The sequence below is a fragment of the Pelobates fuscus genome, chromosome 5, assembly GCF_036172605.1.
Source record: "Pelobates fuscus isolate aPelFus1 chromosome 5, aPelFus1.pri, whole genome shotgun sequence".
Taxonomy (NCBI): domain Eukaryota; kingdom Metazoa; phylum Chordata; class Amphibia; order Anura; family Pelobatidae; genus Pelobates; species Pelobates fuscus.
In genome coordinates this window covers 258900364-258912460 of record NC_086321.1, presented here as the reverse complement: position 1 = coordinate 258912460, position 12097 = coordinate 258900364, and the positions used below count along the sequence as shown (strand labels likewise).

Sequence of the window (12097 nt, the reverse complement as noted above, 5' to 3'; positions counted from 1 at the left end):
CTTGGTATGTTTAAAAATCAGACTGTTTCAAATGGCCATGGAACAGCTGATGGAGCTCTGAGTTCTATGCTGGGCTTGGTATGTTTAAAAATCAGACTGTTTCAAATGGCCATGGAACAGCTGATGGAGCTCTGAGTTCTATGCTGGGCTTGGTATGTTTAAAAATCAGACTGTTTCAAATGGCCATGGAACAGCTGATGGAGCTCTGAGTTCTATGCTGGGCTTGGTATGTTTAAAAATCAGACTGTTTCAAATGGCCATGGAACAGCTGATGGAGCTCTGAGTTCTATGCTGGGCTTGGTATGTTTAAAAATCAGACTGTTTCAAATGGCCATGGAACAGCTGATGGAGCTCTGAGTTCTATGCTGGGCTTGGTATGTTTAAAAATCAGACTGTTTCAAATGGCCATGGAACAGCTGATGGAGCTCTGAGTTCTATGCTGGGCTTGGTATGTTTAAAAATCAGACTGTTTCAAATGGCCATGGAACAGCTGATGGAGCTCTGAGTTCTATGCTGGGCTTGGTATGTTTAAAAATCAGACTGTGGGAGAGAGATGTATATTAGGGTCAGATGGGCTAAGAGAGTGGTGGTGGGGGGGGGGGGGGGGGGTACATAGATGGACATTTGATTTAAGGTCATTTAAGGAAAAACAAAAGCAAGATTGAGAATTACAGAGATAAGACAGAGGTATTTAAGTAGGGAAATAAAACCATTAAACAACGAACAAGAAAGATATATGGGCCTGAGCTGGTTAAACTAACTTAACATGATGGACAAAGACAAAGGTGATAAAATACTTTGCATGATTAGCACAGGCTATAGTTACAAAGACATGAAAATGTATACATTGAAAATAATAGAACTAAATAATAGTCACGAAATATAAAAACATTACACATTCAACAAAATTAACAGGTTATGTCGATATAGAATGAAATGTGAGTCTTCCAGAAGGCTACCTGTTTCAAATGGCCATGGAACAGCTGATGGAGCTCTGAGTTCTATGCTGGGCTTGGTATGTTTAAAAATCAGACTGTGGGAGAGAGATGTATATTAGGGTCAGATGGGCTAAGAGAGTGGTGGTGGGGGGGGGGGGGGGGTACATAGATGGACATTTGATTTAAGGTCATTTAAGGAAAAACAAAAGCAAGATTGAGAATTACAGAGATAAGACAGAGGTATTTAAGTAGGGAAATAAAACCATTAAACAACGAACAAGAAAGATATATGGGCCTGAGCTGGTTAAACTAACTTAACATGATGGACAAAGACAAAGGTGATAAAATACTTTGCATGATTAGCACAGGCTATAGTTACAAAGACATGAAAATGTATACATTGAAAATAATAGAACTAAATAATAGTCACGAAATATAAAAACATTACACATTCAACAAAATTAACAGGTTATGTCGATATAGAATGAAATGTGAGTCTTCCAGAAGGCTACCTGTTTCAAATGGCCATGGAACAGCTGATGGAGCTCTGAGTTCTATGCTGGGCTTGGTATGTTTAAAAATCAGACTGTGGGAGAGAGATGTATATTAGGGTCAGATGGGCTAAGAGAGTGGTGGTGGGGGGGGGGGGGGGGGTACATAGATGGACATTTGATTTAAGGTCATTTAAGGAAAAACAAAAGCAAGATTGAGAATTACAGAGATAAGACAGAGGTATTTAAGTAGGGAAATAAAACCATTAAACAACGAACAAGAAAGATATATGGGCCTGAGCTGGTTAAACTAACTTAACATGATGGACAAAGACAAAGGTGATAAAATACTTTGCATGATTAGCACAGGCTATAGTTACAAAGACATGAAAATGTATACATTGAAAATAATAGAACTAAATAATAGTCACGAAATATAAAAACATTACACATTCAACAAAATTAACAGGTTATGTCGATATAGAATGAAATGTGAGTCTTCCAGAAGGCTACCTGTTTCAAATGGCCATGGAACAGCTGATGGAGCTCTGAGTTCTATGCTGGGCTTGGTATGTTTAAAAATCAGACTGTGGGAGAGAGATGTATATTAGGGTCAGATGGGCTAAGAGAGTGGTGGGGGGGGGGGGGGGGGGGTACATAGATGGACATTTGATTTAAGGTCATTTAAGGAAAAACAAAAGCAAGATTGAGAATTACAGAGATAAGACAGAGGTATTTAAGTAGGGAAATAAAACCATTAAACAACGAACAAGAAAGATATATGGGCCTGAGCTGGTTAAACTAACTTAACATGATGGACAAAGACAAAGGTGATAAAATACTTTGCATGATTAGCACAGGCTATAGTTACAAAGACATGAAAATGTATACATTGAAAATAATAGAACTAAATAATAGTCACGAAATATAAAAACATTACACATTCAACAAAATTAACAGGTTATGTCGATATAGAATGAAATGTGAGTCTTCCAGAAGGCTACCTGTTTCAAATGGCCATGGAACAGCTGATGGAGCTCTGAGTTCTATGCTGGGCTTGGTATGTTTAAAAATCAGACTGTGGGAGAGAGATGTATATTAGGGTCAGATGGGCTAAGAGAGTGGTGGTGGGGGGAGGAGGGGGGGTACATAGATGGACATTTGATTTAAGGTCATTTAAGGAAAAACAAAAGCAAGATTGAGAATTACAGAGATAAGACAGAGGTATTTAAGTAGGGAAATAAAACCATTAAACAACGAACAAGAAAGATATATGGGCCTGAGCTGGTTAAACTAACTTAACATGATGGACAAAGACAAAGGTGATAAAATACTTTGCATGATTAGCACAGGCTATAGTTACAAAGACATGAAAATGTATACATTGAAAATAATAGAACTAAATAATAGTCACGAAATATAAAAACATTACACATTCAACAAAATTAACAGGTTATGTCGATATAGAATGAAATGTGAGTCTTCCAGAAGGCTACCTGTTTCAAATGGCCATGGAACAGCTGATGGAGCTCTGAGTTCTATGCTGGGCTTGGTATGTTTAAAAATCAGACTGTGGGAGAGAGATGTATATTAGGGTCAGATGGGCTAAGAGAGTGGTGGGGGGGGGGGGGGGGGGTACATAGATGGACATTTGATTTAAGGTCATTTAAGGAAAAACAAAAGCAAGATTGAGAATTACAGAGATAAGACAGAGGTATTTAAGTAGGGAAATAAAACCATTAAACAACGAACAAGAAAGATATATGGGCCTGAGCTGGTTAAACTAACTTAACATGATGGACAAAGACAAAGGTGATAAAATACTTTGCATGATTAGCACAGGCTATAGTTACAAAGACATGAAAATGTATACATTGAAAATAATAGAACTAAATAATAGTCACGAAATATAAAAACATTACACATTCAACAAAATTAACAGGTTATGTCGATATAGAATGAAATGTGAGTCTTCCAGAAGGCTACCTGTTTCAAATGGCCATGGAACAGCTGATGGAGCTCTGAGTTCTATGCTGGGCTTGGTATGTTTAAAAATCAGACTGTGGGAGAGAGATGTATATTAGGGTCAGATGGGCTAAGAGAGTGGTGGTGGGGTGGGGGGGGGGGGGGGGGGGTACATAGATGGACATTTGATTTAAGGTCATTTAAGGAAAAACAAAAGCAAGATTGAGAATTACAGAGATAAGACAGAGGTATTTAAGTAGGGAAATAAAACCATTAAACAACGAACAAGAAAGATATATGGGCCTGAGCTGGTTAAACTAACTTAACATGATGGACAAAGACAAAGGTGATAAAATACTTTGCATGATTAGCACAGGCTATAGTTACAAAGACATGAAAATGTATACATTGAAAATAATAGAACTAAATAATAGTCACGAAATATAAAAACATTACACATTCAACAAAATTAACAGGTTATGTCGATATAGAATGAAATGTGAGTCTTCCAGAAGGCTACCTGTTTCAAATGGCCATGGAACAGCTGATGGAGCTCTGAGTTCTATGCTGGGCTTGGTATGTTTAAAAATCAGACTGTGGGAGAGAGATGTATATTAGGGTCAGATGGGCTAAGAGAGTGGTGGTGGGGGGGGGGGGGGGTACATAGATGGACATTTGATTTAAGGTCATTTAAGGAAAAACAAAAGCAAGATTGAGAATTACAGAGATAAGACAGAGGTATTTAAGTAGGGAAATAAAACCATTAAACAACGAACAAGAAAGATATATGGGCCTGAGCTGGTTAAACTAACTTAACATGATGGACAAAGACAAAGGTGATAAAATACTTTGCATGATTAGCACAGGCTATAGTTACAAAGACATGAAAATGTATACATTGAAAATAATAGAACTAAATAATAGTCACGAAATATAAAAACATTACACATTCAACAAAATTAACAGGTTATGTCGATATAGAATGAAATGTGAGTCTTCCAGAAGGCTACCTGTTTCAAATGGCCATGGAACAGCTGATGGAGCTCTGAGTTCTATGCTGGGCTTGGTATGTTTAAAAATCAGACTGTGGGAGAGAGATGTATATTAGGGTCAGATGGGCTAAGAGAGTGGTGGTGGGGGGGGGGGGGGGGGGTACATAGATGGACATTTGATTTAAGGTCATTTAAGGAAAAACAAAAGCAAGATTGAGAATTACAGAGATAAGACAGAGGTATTTAAGTAGGGAAATAAAACCATTAAACAACGAACAAGAAAGATATATGGGCCTGAGCTGGTTAAACTAACTTAACATGATGGACAAAGACAAAGGTGATAAAATACTTTGCATGATTAGCACAGGCTATAGTTACAAAGACATGAAAATGTATACATTGAAAATAATAGAACTAAATAATAGTCACGAAATATAAAAACATTACACATTCAACAAAATTAACAGGTTATGTCGATATAGAATGAAATGTGAGTCTTCCAGAAGGCTACCTGTTTCAAATGGCCATGGAACAGCTGATGGAGCTCTGAGTTCTATGCTGGGCTTGGTATGTTTAAAAATCAGACTGTGGGAGAGAGATGTATATTAGGGTCAGATGGGCTAAGAGAGTGGTGGTGGGGGGGGGGGGGGGTACATAGATGGACATTTGATTTAAGGTCATTTAAGGAAAAACAAAAGCAAGATTGAGAATTACAGAGATAAGACAGAGGTATTTAAGTAGGGAAATAAAACCATTAAACAACGAACAAGAAAGATATATGGGCCTGAGCTGGTTAAACTAACTTAACATGATGGACAAAGACAAAGGTGATAAAATACTTTGCATGATTAGCACAGGCTATAGTTACAAAGACATGAAAATGTATACATTGAAAATAATAGAACTAAATAATAGTCACGAAATATAAAAACATTACACATTCAACAAAATTAACAGGTTATGTCGATATAGAATGAAATGTGAGTCTTCCAGAAGGCTACCTGTTTCAAATGGCCATGGAACAGCTGATGGAGCTCTGAGTTCTATGCTGGGCTTGGTATGTTTAAAAATCAGACTGTTTCAAATGGCCATGGAACAGCTGATGGAGCTCTGAGTTCTATGCTGGGCTTGGTATGTTTAAAAATCAGACTGTTTCAAATGGCCATGGAACAGCTGATGGAGCTCTGAGTTCTATGCTGGGCTTGGTATGTTTAAAAATCAGACTGTTTCAAATGGCCATGGAACAGCTGATGGAGCTCTGAGTTCTATGCTGGGCTTGGTATGTTTAAAAATCAGACTGTTTCAAATGGCCATGGAACAGCTGATGGAGCTCTGAGTTCTATGCTGGGCTTGGTATGTTTAAAAATCAGACTGTTTCAAATGGCCATGGAACAGCTGATGGAGCTCTGAGTTCTATGCTGGGCTTGGTATGTTTAAAAATCAGACTGTTTCAAATGGCCATGGAACAGCTGATGGAGCTCTGAGTTCTATGCTGGGCTTGGTATGTTTAAAAATCAGACTGTTTCAAATGGCCATGGAACAGCTGATGGAGCTCTGAGTTCTATGCTGGGCTTGGTATGTTTAAAAATCAGACTGTTTCAAATGGCCATGGAACAGCTGATGGAGCTCTGAGTTCTATGCTGGGCTTGGTATGTTTAAAAATCAGACTGTTTCAAATGGCCATGGAACAGCTGATGGAGCTCTGAGTTCTATGCTGGGCTTGGTATGTTTAAAAATCAGACTGTTTCAAATGGCCATGGAACAGCTGATGGAGCTCTGAGTTCTATGCTGGGCTTGGTATGTTTAAAAATCAGACTGTTTCAAATGGCCATGGAACAGCTGATGGAGCTCTGAGTTCTATGCTGGGCTTGGTATGTTTAAAAATCAGACTGTTTCAAATGGCCATGGAACAGCTGATGGAGCTCTGAGTTCTATGCTGGGCTTGGTATGTTTAAAAATCAGACTGTTTCAAATGGCCATGGAACAGCTGATGGAGCTCTGAGTTCTATGCTGGGCTTGGTATGTTTAAAAATCAGACTGTTTCAAATGGCCATGGAACAGCTGATGGAGCTCTGAGTTCTATGCTGGGCTTGGTATGTTTAAAAATCAGACTGTTTCAAATGGCCATGGAACAGCTGATGGAGCTCTGAGTTCTATGCTGGGCTTGGTATGTTTAAAAATCAGACTGTTTCAAATGGCCATGGAACAGCTGATGGAGCTCTGAGTTCTATGCTGGGCTTGGTATGTTTAAAAATCAGACTGTTTCAAATGGCCATGGAACAGCTGATGGAGCTCTGAGTTCTATGCTGGGCTTGGTATGTTTAAAAATCAGACTGTTTCAAATGGCCATGGAACAGCTGATGGAGCTCTGAGTTCTATGCTGGGCTTGGTATGTTTAAAAATCAGACTGTTTCAAATGGCCATGGAACAGCTGATGGAGCTCTGAGTTCTATGCTGGGCTTGGTATGTTTAAAAATCAGACTGTTTCAAATGGCCATGGAACAGCTGATGGAGCTCTGAGTTCTATGCTGGGCTTGGTATGTTTAAAAATCAGACTGTTTCAAATGGCCATGGAACAGCTGATGGAGCTCTGAGTTCTATGCTGGGCTTGGTATGTTTAAAAATCAGACTGTTTCAAATGGCCATGGAACAGCTGATGGAGCTCTGAGTTCTATGCTGGGCTTGGTATGTTTAAAAATCAGACTGTTTCAAATGGCCATGGAACAGCTGATGGAGCTCTGAGTTCTATGCTGGGCTTGGTATGTTTAAAAATCAGACTGTTTCAAATGGCCATGGAACAGCTGATGGAGCTCTGAGTTCTATGCTGGGCTTGGTATGTTTAAAAATCAGACTGTTTCAAATGGCCATGGAACAGCTGATGGAGCTCTGAGTTCTATGCTGGGCTTGGTATGTTTAAAAATCAGACTGTTTCAAATGGCCATGGAACAGCTGATGGAGCTCTGAGTTCTATGCTGGGCTTGGTATGTTTAAAAATCAGACTGTTTCAAATGGCCATGGAACAGCTGATGGAGCTCTGAGTTCTATGCTGGGCTTGGTATGTTTAAAAATCAGACTGTTTCAAATGGCCATGGAACAGCTGTTGAACTTTTATAAAAAAAAACTTAAGAAGCAAATGAGGACACAAGGTATATTATGTCACTCATTACTCTTCAGTACTTCACAAAAGTAAATGCTATTGAGGAATTTGTGTTTTATTTACTTCTGTTGTATTTCACACCCATCATTTAGCTCTGCAGCATTTCTGGGTGTTGGTGACCTTTTGCATTCCATGATGCTTCAGTTGTATATGCTTAGAAAGCACCATAGGTATATGCACACACGAAAGATTGAAAGAAATTTGCATTGTTCTATTTGTGCAAGTATTGCATGCTATGCAAATTTAAAGATATATATTGTTAGAAGCCTATGGATGCATTGAATGATCAGTTAAGTCATTTGTCAGCGAGAGCACAATTCCTCCCCTAATTGTGTGCCTTACATCAGGCTTTTTTACCCACTACTGATGGGATTAAATTCCCTAGCTGGAATCACAGTGACCCAAGACATATAATTTCAATTTATTTGGCAGAATTTAGTAAACTAAGAATTGACAAGTGTGTGAATACTTTGTGGTCATTCAGTTATGGTAGCAACAAAGCTCTTCAAAATATCAGAAATACATTTCATTTGCCAGTTGATTTTAATGCAAGTGTATATATTTTATTTCTTCTGTCTGTCTTTACCACACACTGAATTACAAATAGGTATGCAAATGACAGTCCATTTTAATGCTTTCATTAGTCACCCACATAAGTGCTCTTTCCTTTTGTCCCTTTAGGTCAGGGATCAGATGTCAAAGATTTGGTCAACGACAACAAAACATGATTCCACCTTACAACTTCCTTTACTGCACCCTGAGATATTTGCAATGGAAGGATCTCCTGGAGGAGCCCAGGTTCAGTTATTTGAGGTATGGGTCATGGCTTTTAATATGTCTATATACTGATATCGGATTAGACTTACATTTCTGTGGTTGGTTGGTTGGTTGGTTGGTAGGAGATGATGACAATGAATGGACTACAAGCACACGTTTAACATGTGCAGTACAGCAAAATTTATTTTATTGTTTTTCAAGTCCTGTCTGAAATCCATCAGAAAACGTCTGGATGATACATTTGCTTTTAGCAATCATCCTTGAGTAATGAGTGTTGCACCTTGCTTATGTAAGTCCTCCATCTCTATGATTGCTATCATCAAAGACTGTGTCAAACAATAAATAAGTTTTGTTTACATTTACAATAAGTGTTGTTCATCATTTTGTCTATGAGGTAGCTCAGTGACTAGAACTCCAACTGCAGCAGTATATTGGGTTCAAGATGAAACCTACCAGGGATGATTAAAAGAAGACCACAGATCAAGGACTGCATTCTGGAACCCATTCGTGTTAATAATTTGTAAAATATATTTTTGCTTGTGTTATCTTTGCAAAATTTGTTTCTGATACATGCAAATGTACTTTTTACATAGCCGAAAAGAGACATGCGTCCATCATGTTCAGCCTTTCTTGTCTTTACCTTTCTTGCTGCTGAGTTTATAGCAGATACTGAAAAGCTCCCAACCATTGCCTGCTCCATATTTTCTTCCATTGCAAGGAGTCACTTATGTCCTTGTAAGACCTTGTTTAATGAGTGCATGTGTCTGAGTGGTGTGTAGGATGCAGTGTGTGCGGTCACTCCCTGTCTATATGGCCTCATAGAAAGCAATATGAATGGTCTAGCTGACCTTTAGCAGAGCGTATCCACCTTCATGGGTTCTTTGTCTCAGTAACATAAGGAGGAAACCGTCAAGGGTTTTATCTCTTTGCCAGGAGCATTAACACCGTAACCTAATATTTAGTGTAATAGTAAAACACAGATTTATTATAAGTCTGTTCCTTCTTTATTATATTGACTTTGGATTCTTTGCATTAATACTTTCAGTACTGCCTTTGAATGGACGTTAGCACAACAATAGCTGCTCTCTACACTATTTAAATAAAAAGTGTGAATTAAAATCGACTTTCTTTTGCACTGTTTTGGCAAGTTAGATTTCACATTTTTGCAGTAACTCTTGCAGTGGGAGAGCATCACAAGGATATCAAATATGGTGTACATTTTATAGTGGTACCTATGACCTCTAGGCTCCAGTCACTAAACAATGAGTTTTGGTAAATTGAAATATCTTTAAATTTATTGACATTTATTTCTGATATACAAACTTTTTTTTCTCTCTCTATTTTTTCCTAGACTTTACATTTCAGTTGTCCATTCACCATGTATTGAAAATGCCCTTTGATTATATCCTATTTATCATTATATGGTGATTGTAACTAGCTTTTGGTCACATGTCCATTAGTACTTTTAAAAAGGATGGTCAGTTAGTTATGCGTTAGGCTTTAGAAACATTACATGGTGGTGTGGAAAATAATTGCTTATGTCTACCCGGTTAATTTTTTTGTGATAAGAGTTTCTGTATAATATTTTATTTTGTCTTTATCATCTAATAAAGAGTCCAGTTGGAAACCTGTAACCTCCTATGCATGGAAATGTGTAAGCAACTCGGTATCAGATGTTAAAATTTTGGATTCCATTTGTTTCAGAACACTATTCGAGTTTTCTTGGATATCTATAAGTTTGTATACACCAAAGCTACCGCACTGGAGGAGGAAATAACATTTCACAAAAATCACATTGCTGCCTTGAAATCTGAACTCCAAGATGCCTGCCTGCGCGACAATGAATCCTTGAGTCTCGTGAGTTACTTGCTATTACACATATTCAACAGCTAGTTACGTGCTGTAAATGGTGTACTTGATGCAGTTGGGATTTTTGACTACTTTGAGCTGTGCTTGATTGTCATTATTTTTTAGTTTAGTAGATAGTTAAAGGACAGATGTGTACACATACCCGTATTACACATCTAGTGATTTATTTTCTTTTTGCATCTTTTCAGTAATCGTATGGTGCCATCTTTATTTGAAACGTGGTGTCCACTGTAACTATCCTGTAGTGTTGGATGTGGCATTGGTGTTTCTGCTCGTAACAGTTGCAGGTTTTTAAACCATTTGATTCTCTCTGCAGCCATCCTTTCCTCTTCCTCCATCTCTGTGTTTGTCACTCTGTCAGTCCCCGACACTTAACATAATACTTGATTTAATTTCTTTTTCTTATGCAGAGGCCTTTGTTTAACCCTTTCTCTACATTTTGTAGTCATTACCCATTTTTTTTTCTTCTTTTGTCTCTTTGGGAAAAATACAATCCTAGAAGTTTTATGGGCAGCTTTAAGATTGTCTGAAAGGTTTCCGCTAATTGCCAATATAAGGAGAACTATCTTTTTTGTTGATTAATAGTTTAATGCATTATCTCCATACCAAAGCTAGTGTGTTATGTAACAACATTCTACAAGTTAGTGTGACTAAAGGTGAAACACTTTTTATTTTATTTTTTCTATATTTCCATATAGGTACAGTAGCTGTTCAAATAACATTAGACATCAATTTATGTGAATATAGTTGTGCAGTGGTGGAGGAAGATATTAAAGGGACACTATAGTCACCTGAACAACTTTAGCTTAATGAAGCAGTTTTGGTGTATAGAACATGCCCCTGCTGCCTCACTGCTCAATCCTCTGCCATTTAGGAGTTAAATCCCTTTGTTTATGAACCCTAGTCACACCTCCCTGCATGTGACTTGCACAGCCTTCCATAAACACTTCCTGTAAAGAGAGCCCTATTTAGGCTTTCTTTATTGCAAGTTCTGTTTAATTAAGATTTTCTTATTCCCTGCTATGTTAATAGCTTGCTAGACCCTGCAAGGGCCTCCTGTATGTGATTAAAGTTCAATTAGAGATTGAGGTACAATTATTTAAGGTAAATTACATCTGTTTGAAAGTGAAACCAGTTTTTTTTTCATGCAGGCTCTGTCAATCATAGCCAGGGGAGGTGTGGCTAGGGCTGTATAAACAGAAAAAAAGCGATTTAACTCCTAAATGACAGTGAATTGAGCAGTGAAATTACAGGGGACTGATCTATACACTAAAACTACTTTATTTAGCTAAAGTAATTTAGGTGACTATAGTGTTCCTTTAATTTGTTTGTGGTACACGAATGTTGTTCCTAATTGTTTTGATTTTTTTTTTTTTAATGTTTTTTCAGGCAAAGTATGATGTGAATAACGATCAGAGTTTGAGCACAGAAATTTTCTCCGAAAGCATTTCAACTGGATTTTACCCCATGCAAGCTGAGCAAGACTTGTCACATAGCCAAAGAAAGAGAAGTTTTAGCAACCACACATTTGACCGCCTATTCAATGAGGCCTCATCTGTGCCCAATATTTGTTCCTCAACCATGCAAGAATTACCAAACCCGTCTTAAGCATCGTTTATAAACACACACACATATATATATATATATATATATATATATATATTTTTTTTTTGTGTGTGTATGTGTGTGTGTGTATATATATATATATATATATATATATATATATCATATAAACAGTGGCATTGCATGCTAAGTAGGGACAGGATGCAGTCTGTCCCAGGTGACAGAAGGCAGAGCAGGCACATGTCTATTGGCACCTTGTTTGTAGGGATGCCTTGTGGCAGGTGCTTGCTCAGCGGCTTTTCAAAATGGCTGTGGTGTGGGGCGCCGTAGGAGCTGCTGGGATCA

At 37.9% G+C, this 12097-nt stretch overlaps 1 protein-coding gene across 1 annotated transcript in view; it reads left to right on the top strand.

Moving 5' to 3' along the window:
* Positions 1 to 11815, top strand: part of CCDC171 (coiled-coil domain containing 171) — a 118616-nt gene extending 106801 nt beyond the window's left edge. Inside the window, exons 23-25 of the mRNA XM_063455250.1 lie at positions 8225 to 8356; positions 10025 to 10177; positions 11579 to 11815. Of these exons, the coding sequence (XP_063311320.1) occupies positions 8225 to 8356; positions 10025 to 10177; positions 11579 to 11797 (504 nt within the window). The 3' untranslated portion in view covers positions 11798 to 11815. The remainder of the gene's footprint in view (positions 1 to 8224; positions 8357 to 10024; positions 10178 to 11578) is intronic.
* Positions 11816 to 12097: the final 282 nt, after the last annotated feature.